General features: G+C 40.1%; 1 protein-coding gene across 1 annotated transcript in view; it reads right to left on the bottom strand.

Annotated features, from left to right (window-relative positions):
* Positions 1-18551, bottom strand: part of LRRIQ1 (leucine rich repeats and IQ motif containing 1) — a 200674-nt gene that overhangs the window by 143313 nt on the left and 38810 nt on the right. Inside the window, exons 8-11 of the mRNA XM_060245148.1 lie at positions 13408-14829; positions 9315-9467; positions 7901-8051; positions 1469-1662 (exon numbers count right to left, since the gene is read on the bottom strand). Coding sequence (XP_060101131.1) covers positions 1469-1662; positions 7901-8051; positions 9315-9467; positions 13408-14829 — 1920 coding nt within the window. The remainder of the gene's footprint in view (positions 1-1468; positions 1663-7900; positions 8052-9314; positions 9468-13407; positions 14830-18551) is intronic.

Genomic DNA, 18551 nt, shown 5'->3' with positions numbered 1-18551 from the left:
CTGGCAATCCCTGGCCTACAAGATATCTGTCTAGTGTTGACTAGGACCAGGTCCTTTTCAACCCTGGCCCTGACCTGGTGGAATGAGCTCTCCATAGATATCAGTGCCTTGTGGGACTTGTTACAATTCCACAGGGCCTGTAAAATGGAGCTATGCTGCCAGGCTTTTATAGTTGAGACAGTAGATGTCCAATATATTGCCCCCTTCTGCTCAAACTGCCTGTTCAAATTGCTGGCTTAAGCTGCCATGAAAGTACTGGGTCATGGTCTTCTTGACAACTCAGGAACCCACTGATCAGACCATACTCCTGAAATATCTGAGAAGACCCAGGGTAATCATGATGCCACCTTAACGTTGTTTTACTGCGTTTAATTGATGTAATTTTAGATCTTTAGATATGGTTTACTTTACTTAAATGTGGTTTGTTGTTTGAATGTTTATGTTGTGGCCCACTTTGAGCCCACCTTGGTGGGAAGAGCAGGATAGAAATTGAATAAAATAATAATAAAAATAAAAATAACTAAAAAAACCCCCTAGGTTTGCAAAAATATTAACTATCAGTTTGGATGTCATTATCTGTCCCACTGATTGTGACTTTCCCCCTTTACTGATGTAAGAGACTATTCTGGAGAAGCTTTTTGTGTCAGCAACAGGCGACTTGCATCAGAGAAAGAGCTGCCATTAGTGTGTAAATGTTGAATTGGCCACATGTGCCAATTCAGCATGGTATAATAGTTAAGAGCAGCAGACTCTGATCTGGAGAACTGAGTTTGATTCGCCACACCTCCATATGAAGCCTGCTGGGTGACATTGGGCCAGTCACTGATCTCTCAGAACTCTCTCAGCCCCACCTACTTTACAAGGTGCCTGTTGTCGGGAGAAGAAGGAAAGGCCACTTTGAGACTCCTTAATGTAGAGAAAAGTGGGGTATAAAAACAACTCTTCTTTTTAATAAAGATTGTTTAGTTGCCTGATTGCACTGAGAAAACAGCCATCTTGTTCTCACTTGTTTGTCTTGTTGAATATGGATGTTAAATTCTAGGAATCAAATAATTCAAGTCAATTCTCCCACCCCCATTTCTCTGTGGTTTTGTCCTTTTAGTATTTAGTCCACTTTAGGATACAAGCATCACATATGTATAATGAATGTTTACCAAATAAAACTGATACATTACTTTGATGCTTATGAGTCTCCCACTTCTTTTGAGTGAATATGGCAGTTTTCTTAATGATAGGCCCCACTGTAATAAAAGGAACAATCTCAGATAACTCAGCATAGAATTGCACTCTCCTTCATAACACTAGCCAGCCCAAGCAGGCCTCACTCTCCTGGGGCTCTCCTTTCTTGTATTGGGTTGCTTTTGGCTGGGGAGACGGATATGCTAATTAGTTATGCTAATGAGCTCTGCCACCTATTTTTCTACAAAATGACCCCTGGAAATAATACATACAAAGTCAACATTTTTACCTCATTGAGGTTGTTCCCCTGTAACTTCAAAATCTGTAGAAGACCACAGTTTTCAATGCCTTCAATGTGGGTTAAATTATTAAAGGAGCAATCTATATATATTAGAGTTGAAGCATCAGAAAGACCTTTAGTGCTGATCAACTGATTATGATTTACAACCAGCCGCTGGAGATTTTTCAATGACTCCAAACCACCTAAAAATATTTAAAGCATATTAAAACGCATTACTAAAAACTTTCAAAATTACAATGGGTATACACCAACATCTTTAGTACAACAGGAATCAATGTGTCCATGTTTCAACATAACTACCTTCTATAAAGCGTTTCACATATTTCATTTCTGTATAAAGCAGTGGTACCCAACCCCCAGGCCGTGGACCAGCACCAGTCCGTGGCCTGTTTGCATCCGGGCCATGAGTTGTATAATTATTTCATTATATATTACAATGTAATAATAGAAATAAAGTGCACAATTGTATCATCCTGAAACCAGTGATCCATCTAAGCTGAGTTTGTGTGACCTAGCTCAGAGTTTTTCGGCCTCTGTCTTAGTTTAGGAAAAATGGCCCCAGAGAAAACTAATTTATGTAGTAGCTCACAACTTTAATGCCAGTAGCTCACAAAGTAGATTTTTTGCTCACAAGACTGCATAGTTTAAAGAGAGCTTTGCCCGAAACCATCCCCCCTTCCTGGTCCGTGCAAAAACAGTCATCCACAAAACCAATCCCTGGTACCAAAAAGGTTGGGAACCACTGCTTTAAAGAATCAGAAAACTAATGTACCTAGCTTAGAGATAAAAAATCAAATTAATGATCCTTCTGAAATCAGTAACAAACTGTTAACTTCATATAATACACTCCATATTCTACAGCATGTGTGTGTATATAGCATGGAAACAAAAGGCTATCCTATTATCTAGGCATAGGTTTAGAAACATTTGTATGTTTTTTCTACTGTCCCTCATCATTCCAATTTTAAAAAGTCTAAAAATGCTTCACCACCCCACTATACTGATAAAGATAACTTCCATCTTGCTATCTGTTAGCAGTATGTTTCATCTTTGACATGTTAAGAGTGATGCTTCCTAATTACCATAATCTCGGTTGCACTGATTCATCATAGCAGACTCTAATCATTGCAGTATATCTATTTCAAATTATGTAATTTTACTATTACTAGAAATTGCTCAAATAAATTTGTAAAATGTTTATTCAATAAGCATGACTGCACATATATGCTTTGATAAATGCAAGAGTCTCTTTTATGCTATTTGTGCGTAGTATGAATGTGGCTAGTGTGGGTTGCAATATAAAAAAAGAAATCAACTAGAAATTCTCATCAATTCAGGTTTTTGCATTTGCTTGACAGAACAATTTAAGCGCAAGGAATTAATGCATGAAACAGTTGTAAGAGTTCTTCTGCACTTGATCCAATGATTCCCTTCTGCTAAGTGAGGAAGCCTCCTTATGTTTCAGAAATTATTCCCTTTCTTCAGTGAAAGATTCTTCATTGAATGGAAGGAAATCACTGGATCTAAGCTTTAGCCTTCCCCCAATGCTAATTTTTGGGAACAAAATCCAGCAATCTTAGAAAAGAATCTGAAAAGGCTTGGAAAGAACAGTAGCTGCTTTACAAACTTATTCCAGCAGAATGGATTAGGTCTAGAAAAATAAAAAAATAATCATGTTGCCATCCAAAGTATATATCATAAAGTTTGTATACTAACTACATTTTATAAAGCAGTATCATAACTGGAACTGTGAATAGGAAAGTAGCAGCCCATAACTTGTGCTGAATATGTAACCTCCCTGCTGCCAGTCAGTATACTTGCATATATCAATGCAGTTAAGCAGGCAGGATGTGTAGGATTTTGTGATGGTTCTTTTGTGAGTCTGTCATCTAAAAAGATATACCAACATGCTGCAATCTGCCAGCCGCTGGTACATGGATGCTTGTATAACAGATATGCCAAATGAAAAATAACATCATTTTGTCCCTTTATAATACATGTAGACAGGGGCCATGATACTTTCCTTCCTGTGTAAAGTTTAAAAGAAAAAGCCATGATTCATATATTACTGATTTTTATTTATTTTTTAAATGTACAGACTGGTTTTCCAACATTTAAAATGGATGCAGTATGTGTCTTTTTAAACCATTAGGAATTAATTCTTGAATACAAAACTGTAACATATAGATCAGTCCTTAAAGTTATGCGGCACATATTTAGTGTGGAACAAGGATTTAGCAAGGGGTAACCTTTGCATTGTCTGTGCAGACATAAAACTGAATTCATATAAGTGCTCAGGTCAAGAAAAGGTGGTTTGCTTTAGAATACAATCTGTTGAACATTGGTGGAAAACAAAAATATATGTGGGAAGGAGCCACTCACATGTCCACTACAATTTCGAGTCTAACTCTTTCATGGGCCACAAAATCAATAGCACATGCTTCTAATATGCTGCTATGTAAATGCAACTACACAGTGCTCCCATTTACAAAACATCTGGTGACCCATACATTTCAGGTGACCATTCTTTGAACTGGTTGCCTTTGGTTAGAATTTGATCTAAAGAAGTGATTTGTAGAAGGGAACTTTGTGCTCATGGAGGCCTGTTTGATATTTTTACTATAGAAGTTCACACTCCCAAAGGGAAATAATGCTTTTAAACTAAAATGGCTCTTCACTAGTGGAGAATGCTGTAATGACAATATTAAAGAATGCATCTTTTGACTGTGTCCTATATTTAAAGCTGAATTCAAACTGTGCTTTGAATCTCGACATATAAGGCTCCTAGCCTAAATACAACAAATATTTCTAATATTATTCCAGCAAACAGCAGCAGATATCCTGTCAGCCACAGTCTACATGCCTATAAGTTATACCATGATGGTCTCAGCTGCACTTACTTCCCAAGTAAATAAGTAGAGGAAAAGATAAAAGTGAGCCACAACATTTATGTTATTAAATATTTTACTTTCTTCAAAGAACTAAGATATGAAATGCTTCACCAGAAAACACTAGCATGCCACTCTTTAATTACTGGTAAATAATTTGAAATCAGTTTCCAGTTTTTAAATATAAAATTGCAAACTATTTGTTAGGATTTCTGTCTAAAACAAAAATCACCAGAGAAGCTCACTGCCACCATCTAGTGGTTTCAAAATATTCTTACTCCAGCCATAAACTTCAGTATACAAATTTTGAGTCCAGTGGCACCTTTAAGACCAACAAAAGTTTATTCAAGGTATGGACTTTCATGTGCAAGCACACTTCTTCAGATATATATTTATACATATTTGTCTTTTCACTTGAAAACTCTTACTAACACTTGAAAACTAAGACTGATTTCGCACTACGCTTGTTTCGGATGGAGAGCCCTTTTGCAACCAGGCTTCTCTCCATTTTTGCACAAGTTGCCCTGGAGCTGCGAGCTGGCAAGCCGCTATTCTGCAGCAAGTGGAAACCGTTTGTCAGAGGATCTTGCTTGCTGCAGAATAGTGACGCGCCAACTCGCATCTTCAGGGCAACTTATGCAAAAACGGAGAGAAGCCCTGGTAGCAAAAGGGCTCTCCACCTAGAACAAGCAAAGCACGAAATTGGTCTAAAATGTAAAAACTCTGGCTAATTTGCTTTGAAGTTCCAACTTTAACTAAATAGTAAGATTGAACACTGGTGAAAAACAAAAATATATGATAATATACATTGGCGGAAAACAAAAATATATGATAATTAACAAAGATAATAACATATATAAGTGCAGGCTGAAGAACTACTTGATAATTTGCTTATTCTTTTGACATCCAGACTGCATTAAATGTATATCTAGAAAATCACATGTGAGAAAAAATAATTGAGAAAACAGAAGGTAGTGTGAAATTATGTGTCCAGAATAACTACATCTATCTGTCTTTTTCAGACACCCTGACTGATCAACTAAATATTTGGTTTGGTTTGCATTTGCATTTGCCACAAAATCAAGAAAGCATGCAGCTTTTCTTTTAATAGTTTAATTTTTACTGGCACAAGAATGTAACATGTTTTGAAACTGAAAAAATAGCAATCTTATCTTAAAAGCTATTGTATGGCAACTAAAACTGAGCCAAGTAAGAGCTACCACCTTACTTATTTTGAATGTCTGAAATACCCTAAACATGCTTACTTAGAAGGAAGTCATATTAAAATCAGAGGTACTTCCTTCTGAGTTAACATGGTTAGGATGGAACTGTTGGCGAGGAATTTCAGATGCTTCAGTAAGCAGCATGCTGTATTCCAAGTATTCCACAAAAAGATATAACAGAAGCACTAAATAGTCAGCAAATTACTTAATTTACTACAGGTCTTATTTAAAAGAAACAACATTTTCAAAAAATGCTTGAAATCAAATAAAGTATCAACCGAATTAAAAAAAGCGTTTGCAGCACTGCAACTTCAAATCAACCAAGGGAAATTCTACAAGACTTAGAAATGGAAAGGGAGTAAAAAAATATTTTAGAACACAAGGCTATCTCTGTGTAATTCTATAGGAAGCAGTTTATTTAAATAAAAAAAATCAATATGTTATTGTGTAATATGAAATGCATGCTATGCAGCTTACTAACCAGACCTCCCCAAAGCAGTTGCTGAGGACAGAAAAGCAGGCTCCAAGTGGTTTTCTTGAACATCTACTTTCTCATTCAAACTCATCTCACTTACAAGTTAGCACAGTGCTTTCATTGTACATACAGACAGGACAGGAGGCTTTTAGCCCATTGGCTCTGTAGCCTTCATATTCAAGACTCATCAATTCACATTATGTCACTCTCCCATTAATCTTTCAGATACTCTACCTCAGGAAATCCATCTGAAACAAGTAATCCTTTACAGTACTACTGGCACTGAAGACAGATTGAACACAGATCCTAGTAGTTCTGCTACCAATCAGTCCACCTTGTTGGTTTACCTTGGATTACTGATCTTTGAGATTTGACAAACACCAACATTCACTGTTTCAAACAGGAGCCTGTACCTATGAAGCCTGCATCATTTAAAGATGGAGAATTTAAGAATTTTAGACAAAGCTAGAGAGAGTGGCTGAGTAGCCATTAGAAATACATTTAAAATCCCTACTTCTCAACTCCTGATTTGCCAACTAAACAGTGACACGGCTTCTTTAGTTTTACATTTTTGTAATATTTTGGTGGCTTAGAACATTTTATGTACCACCACATATAACGGTTTTACAGACCAGGAAGTTCAACCAGCTGTTTGAATATAATTTTGTATATTAGGGAAGCACTATGGAGATTTCGTGGAAACAGATACCAATGTGATATATTCAGAGCTCCTTTTGTTTATCCTGTAAGACTCTCATTTATCTGAGGCTAGGCTGCCACAGTGAAGCTGACAATGTAGTTTTTGCTTTTATTTACAGTGTGTACTTGGCATATTGTATTAGCTTCTTGTTTATTCATAATTTGATTCCATTTAGTTTCAGAATCAGTTTCTTGGTATTACATTGGTACTTTGTTTACAGGAGATACAAATTAAGTGAAATATTGTATCATGATGACATACAAGGTTCTGTTTCATGGTTTTGTACCTTTGCCACTCTCTGCTATAATTAAAATGAAGCTGTGGGGAGGGCTATGAAGACAGCAGCAGGTTCAGTTCTCAGTGGCCACTACTGAAATCTACACAGTAGAGTAAACAAGATGCAGTTTGCAACAGTGAAGTTAGTTGTGCATGCAGTGGAGGGCATGTCCTCTCAGTACTAATCCCCAGTGACTGCACCCTTTTTTTGGTGTAGTTTTATTTAGGAAAAATCTTGTATCTTGGATCTAGCAATTTATTAACAGTTGGGCAAAACGGCTCCCTTTTTCTTCTTTCGTCAGCAGAGCTGCACTGATGGAGGAGGCAGACTAGGAAATTCTGTCCCCTTCCTCTCCTCACTGCAGCCTTCTGGCCCACATGGCTATTAGTCCACATGGGTTCTGTGAGCCTGAGAATTAACAGTAAAAAAAGACTATGAGGGAAGAAAAAAGTGGGGAAGATCCAGTATTCTTGTACCCACAGATTGCTGAATCCAACCCAGTGTCTTAGTTGAGTCATCACACATGTTAGCAGGCCACTAAATCAACTATGATTAGTAAAGATCTGTCAAACCAGGAGTTGAAGTGAATTTACTAGCCAAATCTTATCTAAACCACTGTTTGCATGATGTCTGAATACAGACACTTTGGCTTAATCCAGGCTTGTTCTCTGGCCACACTCATGTAGTCAACAGGAAGAAGGAAATGAAACCAGTACTTGTCAAGCCAAACAAGGATTTGGTGGGGGGAGAAATTTTTAATTACAGCAAAAATCTTATTTTTGTACATCACACTTACTAATCTACTAACTGTCAGAAGCTCTACTATTTGATCATTATAACCCATCACTGTTCCTTACCAATTCGAGTGATTTTATTGTAGGAAAATTCAAGATTCCAAAGATTACTGCAACCATATAAACCATGAATGGATGAAATTCTGTTTTTGTTTAGAATTAGAATGCAGAGATTTTCTAGATTCTCACAATTGATTGTCTGAATATTGTTCTCCTGCAACAAAGTGACGGGAAAGAGAGAGAGAGACTAAAATTTTAAGATTACCAACTTTAGGATACCTGAAGTTCTCCCAGAAATTGTATACATACAGAGATCAGTTCCCCTGGAGGAAAAGATAGCTTCAGAGAGTGAACTCTATAGCAGTATGTCCCACTCAAGCACCCTTCCATCTTGAAATTCCATGCTCCCCAGCCACTGTACCCAAATATCCAGGAATTTCCCAAGATAGACTCAGCAATCCTACCAAAAATAATTCAGGTCACCACCACAACCCTTCCAAAAATTAGCTGTTTCTCCAGTGTTATCATTATTAGCATCCAAAATGTCAGGGTGGTAAAAACTGGGGGGGAGGGAAAAACAGTGAAACTGGAAACAACAGAAAGTCCAATTAACCAAGAGCTGCTACACAGCAATTTCCATTCATATTATCTGAGCTTACAGAGCGGCTTGCAACCTCCACTTCAAACGTCACATATATGCATCACACATACCTTGCTGTGATGCATGGGGAGTGCTCAGAAGCAGTATTTGGAAATTCATTCCTAGTGTGCTGTGTGAATCAGTCACAGGTTATTACATTATATTACATTTTTATCTTGGTCTTTTTCTCATGAGCTCAAGGTAGCATATGTAGTGACCATCACTACAGAATACAGAAAAACAATCTCTGTATTGTAATCAGGAGATATAATCTTTAAAGTCTTACCACTGTGTGCTTCTAGCTCAGTTGCTATACCCTGGTGGTTTAAATATAAATACAAAAAAGGACATCACTTTGGTACAGTTTGATCACACAAATGCTACCCATCCCCTCTACCCTGATTTGGCAATAGAAGTTTTGCTCAGGATTATCAAAGTAAGTTTAGAAATATGCCCAGGTTTACCTTAACCAGGGTTAACAGTCAAGTTACACCAGTTCCACTAAACAGGTGCACATGGACATAATACAGAAGTTCATTCCCACTTTTCAAAACTTTTTGCCAGTGGTATTTCTGAGAAAGGCCTTTGCACCCTTTATTCTGAGTACAAATACCAAAAATAGATGATCAAGTATTCTGAACTTTAAAGAAGCAACATAGATGTTGAAGTTGCTGGCGATGTGTTCATGCTTTTAAAGCTGTTCATATACGCATAATCCACAAATACTTAGTACAAATACTGTAGAAGTAGGACAGAGCAGAATAGCTAGAGCAAGAGATACTACAATCCATTTAAAATTAGTTTCCCCTTCAAAAAGGGAAATAAAATATTTGGTACCTCTACATCTATGTACTTCAGATCTTTACAGTTGCTAAGTCCTTCCAAAGCAATTAATCCACAGCGCCTGAGACACAAAAACTGAAGTCTGGAACATTGTGACAAAGTGGAAAGGCTGCAGCCAGGTAAGTCTTCAAATGCAACCGTGGTAACCTATATGTATTTAATAAGGCAAAAAATGTAAATTATACACACACATAATAGAAGCCTCACAGTAACAAATTACCCAACATCTGGTCTCTGTCCAAGAAAAATATGGGAAAGAAATCCAAAATGACACCACAAGAGAGAGGGAGTATCATTCCTGACTCCTGTGCACCATAGTGGAAAACTCAATATAAACACTACAAATGTCTCCAAATATTTTACTCAGAGTGCATTATGCCAACAATTGTTCCATGCTACAACTTTCTCCTTTTCCATCTATTAAGGCATAGTCTACTAGCAATATTTAAACTGTTGTTGTCTTTGAACCTGTTCATTCCCTCCATGTGCTGGATATTTCAGTAGTGTTTTGCAGTGAACTTGCATACCGATGTTATAATTAGACTGGAGTGTCTAGCTGGTAGAAAGTAGAACTGCTAGGATACCATGTAGATTCAAATTAGTTCATGGTTGGTAACAGTGAAACCACACAAGTCAATTAGGAAAGTAAAAAGTAGGGAATACCAAGGACTTGTGGGCGTCATCTCATTTTCCCTCTTCCACTATTTCCCTTCATTGAAAGCCCCAATTGCTTGTTCCCCTTTTTCTGTTTCATTTTCTCCTTCCCATCTACCAGCCAACCTATCTTTATCTATTCCTGTCTTTAGCTTTCCCGCCTTCCACCCCCCTGGCAGCCTCTATCCAACTCTTCAGTTGGATTCCAGTCATTGTGTAGTGCCAGCTGTCACCCCAGTTGGGAAGTAGGTAACCTGCAAGGACATAGGAGAACATTTCACTTTCCTTGATAACCCCCTTCCCACACTATTTCCTATTTTCTCCCTCCTGGCAACCCCTATGACAACTTTTCCATGCTTACTTTCTTCCATTTCCACCCATCACCAAGCTTTTATCTGCTCTCCCCTTCTTCAGCTATATTTATTATTTACTTCATTTGTACCCGGTTTTCTCTACAATAGGGACCCAAAGCAGCTTACAGCATTCTCCTCTCCTCCACTGTATCCTCCCAACGATATTGAGAGGTAGGTTTGACTGAGAATTTGTAACTGGTCCAAAGTTACCCAGTGGGCTTCTATATTAGAGTGGAAATTCAGACCTGAGTATTCCAGATGCCAGTCTGAAACACTAGCCACACTGGCTTTCTTGGGTTGGCTGTGGTTAAACAGGAGGAAGTGGCCAGGGCTGGGTGAGTCATGTAATCAGGTGACAGCCAGCTGCCCAGTGGCAGTAGGCTTGACCCTGGTAAGTCCTTCCTCAAAGGCCAAAATAGCCCTGACCCCTCCTCCTGCCTTTTACTGACAGAAACTAAGGCTGGAAGGCTTGGCAATACAGTTTTGGTTACCCAGCAATGGCCACTGAGGTAATTTGTTTCATAAAGCTAGAGGCACTGTTTTGGTTATATCAGGGAGTTTTAACTCCCCCCCCCCCCAAGATTTTTTTTTTAATCAGATTTTTTTAAAATCAGATTTTTTTTTCTTGGCACTTGTCTCATATTTGTACAAAAAACTGCATTGTCTGTCCATGGCTCCATTCTCCAGATTTAAGTGTCTACAGATGGGGGCCACATTGCAAATTAGATACACTAATATTTTCTATAATGGTCAGTACTTTCAACACAATTAGTGTTAATTTCTTATTTGCTCCAAGGAGAAAAATCTTGTCTGTGTTGACAGCAGAGGCTGTCCATTTACAAGGATTACAGAAGACAACTTTTAAAATATGTGTGTGTGTGTATACAACTGTAAAGAAAATGGTTCCTTTGCAAATTTATGCCTGTCTAAAAAAATCTTTGGTTCAGGCAGTGAGGCCTACACATACATTCCCAGAGATGGTTAGAAACCAAAGTCAGCATGAACTTGCCAGTAAGATAACATGTAGCTGGGTATGTGTGAAGTGGAAGGGAATACCAGTTTACCCTGGATGATTCCATTAACACATTCCAAGTGACTGAACTATAGTTTTCACCTGTGGAAACAAGAGAGACTAATCTGCAGTATAGCTTTGTTTCTTTTCCTTGGTCAATCACTCTATGCATCACGTGCTTAGCAATGCTGGAAGAGAGACACATCACCTCTCAGGTTTCTGATTGGCCTAACAGGCCTGAGGTTCATCAGAGACCTTCACCATAAAGTAGCTACATGTTGCCAAGTATGTCAGTGGCTTCTTAGCACAGCTTAAGATAACTACTCCACTATGCAGTTACTTTGTTCTTGGTACCCATCTTGAATTGCTGCTCATATGGGCTATGGCCCTTTGTGTCTCTGAAGACAAGAGTACAAAAGTATTTACAAAAGTAAATAATAAAAGCTGTTGCTGTCAGCTTTTGGATTTATATCTGGTACCCTGAGACCTTGCTTTGCTGTACTAGCTGGATGAGCATATAGTTGTTTTATTCCTTCACAGTCTGTCTTTTAAACTATTCTGCACCTTAATAAAATTAATTATATTTTATCTTGCGGGTTTTTGCCTTCACTGACCTCAAAGCCTATTTCCAGAAGCCTTGACTACTGACCACCCTACCATGTAATCTTTTGCATTTGGAAATTCAGTCTGCAGTCCTACTCTGCAGGGCTGATTTTTCTTGTTAATTCCCTGAGAAGGCAGGACACTTGTCCTTTCTCTGTGCTGTGAGATAGACAGAAAGGACTGGTGGCACCCACCAGACTAGAGCGAGAGCAGACTGCATTTGGTATTTTTTAACTTTGCTTTGCAGCAACCTCCCTTAACAAAATTTCTTTGTGTAACACTGGCATCAGCCCCTTCAGCTGGGGCAGTCTTTCCACATGAACAGAGACACTCCAACACTCTAGAGAGCACCAGAACCTCCTAACGGCACAGCACCCCAGAAGGTCAGACTTGGCAAAGAGAAATGTTCTTTAAGGAGAACACAGATATTGGTCTGAGAGAGAGAGATGCCAGACTCCTCCAAGCAGTGTCCCTCACCTCTCTATCTCTTCCTCATTCTCTGAATTATTCTATAGCCCAAGTTTCCAGCAGCTAATGGCTAAGACACTACCTATTGTCTAGTAAAAATGCACAGACAAAGGGGTCACGCATCTGGCCCATCTTTACTATCTTGAGTGGATTATATTTGATGTGTTTCCTGACTCCCTTCCTGTCATGCCATGGAATTTATGGCATGTCCTCTGTCCAGTTAATTTCTTCATTCCTGAAGTAATTCTTCTATTTGTCTTACATGTACATTTCCTCCTTTATGCCAGGCTATCGAAAAGATCATTAACTTTCCAGTTATACTAAACTACCAACATATAGCTGCTTACTCACACCTATTAAGAAACATCCCCCATTTTGTTTAACACCTGGGAAATTCAAACAGTCCTTTTGTCAGAACCTCCTAAACCCATCACACCATTGTCATATTAGCTCACCTATGTTATCATACCCTCAAAATACATTTTGGCATAAAAATATAGCTAGTTTAGCACATGCCCAGTGTGCCTTGCTTGGGTGACCAGAGAAAAAGCAACACATCAAGTTTCTTTATATGTGTTAGTGTACATTTCCATGTACACCCTTATCCAGAACCTCTGGCTAATCAACTCTCCAAGATCGGTAAAGTATCATCCATAACTGCCCTTCCCCTGCTCCCATACCCACTACCACCTTTCATTTCAATATCTTGCATGTAAGTTCTCCAATCTGTGTGTTCTATTATTCTACAATAAAATTTACTTCTTTTTATAATTGCCTGGTTATTGACTCCAATAAAGATTTATCAAGAATGATCTCTGTAAGCATTCCTAACAGATCCTTTTTCTTTACCCCATCTCTCACTAATCTCTGCCTTGTGCTAACTGCCCCAATATAAGATCAAAGGCAACATTTTAATAAAGCTGTCAGGGGTAACATCAGCCTGGGTTTGGATAAGGACATCTAACACACACATACTAACATTAATATATATAATTACCTGTTGTAGAGTGTTCCAAGGGCCAGCCTGGATTATCATGGCAACATTCAGAGGAGGCAATGAACTAGCTGAGCATTTCCGTGGCTTGTCTCTTTCAACTATTTTCTTTCTTTTGTGTTCCCTATAAGTACTTGACCAGGATTTGCAAGTTTTCATCCACGTTAATCTCTTCTCTTCAATAGAATCATAATGTATGTTTGGTTTCTCAAAAGGTTTGACTGAGATTTCCCCTTCAGTCCAAAGATCATCCACTTCACCACAAATTTCTTTTTTTGCAGGTTCTCTCTTAATGTTTTCAGATGCATAAGATTTATCTATTTGTCCACTGTCTACAGAACATAACTGAACATCCATATTAATGTGATTGCTTTGTGCACCACTCTCCTCATCAACTACTGTAGTCTTTGCAGGAACAACAGTTTTGATATCCAGCATTCTTGCTGTACTATCTGTCCGATAGTCTGCGGTAGCTGAACCACAGTCTTCTATATCAAGTATGCCTTTCTCTACTAAGCTGTTGTTATTTATCTCGTTAAGAAATTCTGTCTTTCCAGATTTTTGTTTTTCTCCTCCACTATCGTGCCATAAACTGACTTGTTCTTCTTCCTTTAATCTTAATTCCCGTGTCAGTTTAATCTGTTGCTTTTGCAAAATTTGTTTCAGTTCTTCTGTCATATCTTTATCTTGTTCATTCACTTTTTCATTTTCCCCCTCCTTCTCTGCTATTTCCAAATCTTCCTCCATGTTTGTGGATGCCATCCCACTTTTCATTTTGGAAGTTTTATCTTCTTCCTCTTCTACTTTTTCTATTTCTTTTATTTTTTCTGCTATTTCTACATCATGATTTATATTTTCAGTCACTGGAATTTCTTCAGTTTTATTGTCCTCTTTTACTTTTCTGATTTCTTGTTCCTCCTTTGTCATTTTTAATTGTTTACCTGTACTTTCAAGTTCCATTTTCCATTCAGTTAAACCATTTAGATTGTTTTTTTCTCTCCTTTTCTGTTCTAGCAAAATCAACTGTTCTCCTTTCTGACGTCTCACCAATTCTTTCATACTTTCATATTCTCTGTGCCTCTTCATCCTTTCCTCAATCTCTTCCCTTTCTTTTTCCTCCCGCCTTTTTCTCTCCCCCTCCTCTTTTTGCTTCTTCTCCAGAGCCCTCTTCCTTAGCCTTTCCTCCTTTTCTCTATGCTCCCTTTCTATTTCTTTGTTCAGGTCTCTTTTCCTTTTCAGTTCTGCTCTCCATTCTTTCAAGACGGGGGCATAAGTTTTGTAGACTTGGAATGCTCGAAAGGAAGCTTGGATTTTTTGGGCTGCCATATTCTGCTGCTCCACCATCTGTTTTTTTTCCTTTGCTTTCTGTTCTTCAAAGGCCATTTGTTCTTCTTCTATTTGCATGTGTAAATTTTGAATCAATTTCTAAGACAGAAACAATATTGGACATACTAAGGAAGTAAACTTATATACATCACACAAGTGGTCATTAACAGCGGCATACCATTTACAACTGTCCTAGCAGTGTCCAAAAAGCAATTCACTGCCTTTTTCTGTTGAGGGTCAGATTGATCACATAGGGGAGTGTCATTCGTGGTCTACTGCACCATATCTGCGAGGTACCCATGGCAACTAGACTAGTTTTACTTAGTACAGTTTCCCAACAGCTTTATGCTAAAGCAGACTGTTGGTGTGCTTTTTTAAAAAGTTCAAAAATCTGTCTTCTCACCTTTTCCTTGTTTAGCAGAGTATGGACTGCTTTTTTGGGATCTAAACTCATATCTGACTTTAGGCATCGACAGCTGTTTGGTCCTTTGAGCTAGATGCTTTAGACCTAATACCTGTATTAGTGTTAATCTCTGGCCCACCTGCACAAACGCTTTGAACCATTTCTGAATTCTTTAAAAAGTTATTCCCTTTTGTAGGGCTCTGATCCTCAAGGACCACTGACGCCAGACCAAGAGGAAGGAGCAGGAAAACCAGGCCCTTAGCTATGAGGGGGCATGTGGGGGCACAGTCCCCCCAACTTCTGGGTGAGGCCCCCTGACTGGAGACCCCGACCAGCCCCCTGGGCCTCTGCCATGGTTCTGGGGGCTGCTGCTGGCCCCATGAGCATTTGGCAGGCGAGGGCAGAAGCAGTTCCAGCCTCCCGCTGGAGTTAAAGGGCCCCCAATCAGCTGCTTCGCGGGCCCTTTAACTAGCACATGGGCTGGGGCTGCTTCTGCCTCCAGCTCTGGGCACTATTTTAATGGTGGGGAAGGAAGGGAGGGTGGTGGCAGGGAAAGTAGCAGGGAAAGGAGGGAAGAGAAGCTCTTCCTTGCCTGCCCCTCACCACCACCCTCCCTTCCCCCCATTAAAATAGCACTGCGGGGCTGGAGGCAGAAGCAGCCCCAGCCCCCATGCTAGTTAAAGGGCCCACGAAACAGCTGATTATTGGGGGGCTGCTTCTCCTGGCCTCTTTCCCAGTTTCCCTTCCTTCCTTCCAAGCCTCGATTGCTGCATTCTCCCCACCTCCTTCCCCTCCCTCCCAGTCCCAGCCCCAGCCCCGATCTCTGGCTTCTCCTGGCCTCTTCCCCTACCTCCATTCCCAGCCCTGATCTCCACCTTCCCCCCACCTCCTTCCCCTCCCTCCTAGTCCCAATCGCCAGCTTCTCCCGGCCTCTTCCCCTCCCTCTCTTCCAAGTCCTGATCTCTGCCTTCCCCCTGCCTCCTTCCCCTCCCTCCCAGTCCCAGCCCTGATCACCAGCTTCTCCTGGCCTCTTCCCCTCCCTCCCTTGCAAGCCCCGATCTCAGCCTTCTCCCCGCCTTCTTCCCCTTCCTCCCAGTCCCAGCCCCGATCACCAGCTTCTCCTGGCCTCTTTTCTTCCCTCCCTTCCAAGCCCTGATCACCGCCTTCCTCCCAGTCCCAGTCCCGATCCGGCTTCTCCTGGCCTCTTTCCCTCCCTCCCAGCCCTGATCGCTGCCTTCTCGCCTCCTTCCCCTCTCTCCAAGCCCCTATTGTTGCCCATTCTCCTGCCTGTCACTCTCATCGCCACCCTCCCTTCCTTGGGGGGGGGAGGGGAGGGTGTCAGAGAGGGAGAGCAACTAGAGGGAAGGTCGTGTGGGGCACTGGCGGGGCATCAGTGCCCCCCGAAAAATGTAACTGCTAGGCTTCAGCAGTATGTCGATTGAGAACTACCAGAAGTTCAAGCTGGGTTTCAGAGAGGTAGAGGAACTAGAGATCAAATTGCCAACATTAGATGGATTATGGAGAAAGCACGGAAGTATCAGAAAAACATCTATTTCTGCTTCACTGACTACCTATTTCTGCCTTTGATTGTGTGGATCACAACAAACTGTGGCAAGTCCTTAAAGAGATGGGAGTACCAGACCACCTCACATGTCTCTTGAGAAACCTGTATAAGGGTCAAGAAGCAACTGTCAGAACGGGATATGGAACAACTGATTGGTTTAGAATAGGAAAAGGAGTTTGACAAGGATGTATAGTGTCAACCTGCTTATTTAATTTATATGCAGAGTACATCATGCGGAATGCTGGCCTGGATGAAGCAGAAGCCGGAATTAATATTGCCGGGAAAAACATCAACAACCTCAGATGCGCAGATGACACTAGTCTAATGGCAGAAAGTGAGGAGGACTTAAAGAACCTCTTGTTTAGGGTGAAAGAGGAGAGCACAAAAGTAGGCTTGAAACTCAACATCAAAAAAACTAAGATCATGGCATCTGGCCCCATCACACCTTGGCAAATAGAAGGGGAAGACATGGAAGTAGTGACAGACTTGACATTTCTGATGGTGACTGTAGCCATGAAATTAAAAGACATTTGCTCCTTGGGAGAGCAGCTATGGCATACCTAGGCAGTATAATAAAAAATAGAGACATCACCCTGCCAGCAAAAGTCTGTATAGTCAAAGCGATGGTATTCCCAGTAGTAATGTATGGCTGTGAGAGCTGGACCATAAGGAAGGCCAAGCGCAAAAGAATAGATGCTTTTGAGATGTGGTGCTGGAGAAGACTCTTGAGAGTTCCTTGGAATGAAAGAAGATCCAATCAGTCAGTCGTAAGGGAAATCAACCCAGACTATTCCCTGGAAGGTCAGATGCTGAAGCTGAAGGTCAAATACTTTGGCCACACAATGAGAAGGAAGCACTCACTCGTGAAGATCCTGATGTTAGGACCGAAGGCGAAAGAAGAAGGGGACAGCAAAAGATGAGATGGCTGGACAGTGTTAATGATGTAACAAACATGAATTTGAGCAGACTTTGGAGGATGGTGGAAGACAGGAGGGCTTGGCGTGACTTTGTCCATGGGGTCGCAAAGAGTCGGACTCGACTGTGCGACTGAACAACAACAAAAAAGATACCGTAGGTCTTTGATGAGATTTCATTTGGTCACTAATTCAGTTTCACACTGTGCCCATCCTAAGCAGAGTTACAACCTTCAACTCCATTGAAATTAATAAATTTAGAAAGATGTAACTCTACTTAGGATGACACTGCTACTTTATCAGAGAAATAATGATTATGATACTGTACTGTTAGCATCTCATCAGAATCAAGTTTCCCAAACCCTGCTTTCAGATGTAAACTATGATTCTACAGCAGCCATTGCAAAGGCTTTGGCAGATGCTTCTTCTAGGTGTAAAGGGCTAAAGTAAAATTAAAATTCTTGTATGTCATTATTCTATGGTTTACGGTTGTTGAAGACCTTATACCTATGAACAAAAAGGGGACAGAAAGAGTATACAGATGTGTTTTAAAAACATATCAGAATTTCATTTCATGGGATAGATGTATTTTCAAACATTCAAAAATTAAACACCAAGGACTGCCTACATAAATATAATTCTAATTAAAAGGGCCACTGTTATAATAAATCTCAAATATTTGCTATTCAGATTTATACAGATGCCAAGCCTTTCATGTTAGAACAGTTATATGCATTAATGCAGATTATGGCCTTATTTTCCTACACAGAGGATGTGATCACACTTAAAATTTGCTGTGGCCATCTTTTACTTTGAAAAAAATGGTGCTCTGATGCATGCTGCAGCAATCACACAGCCTCTGCCCTGCTGCTGGGAGAGGCATGGGTCACACACACGCAAGAGGAGCATCATACCGGATTACATACCAGTTACATACCGG

Source organism: Heteronotia binoei, chromosome 8, assembly GCF_032191835.1.
Source record: "Heteronotia binoei isolate CCM8104 ecotype False Entrance Well chromosome 8, APGP_CSIRO_Hbin_v1, whole genome shotgun sequence".
NCBI lineage: Eukaryota > Metazoa > Chordata > Lepidosauria > Squamata > Gekkonidae > Heteronotia > Heteronotia binoei.
Note: the sequence above shows the minus strand (reverse complement) of the source record. Positions and strands in the feature narration are given on the sequence as shown.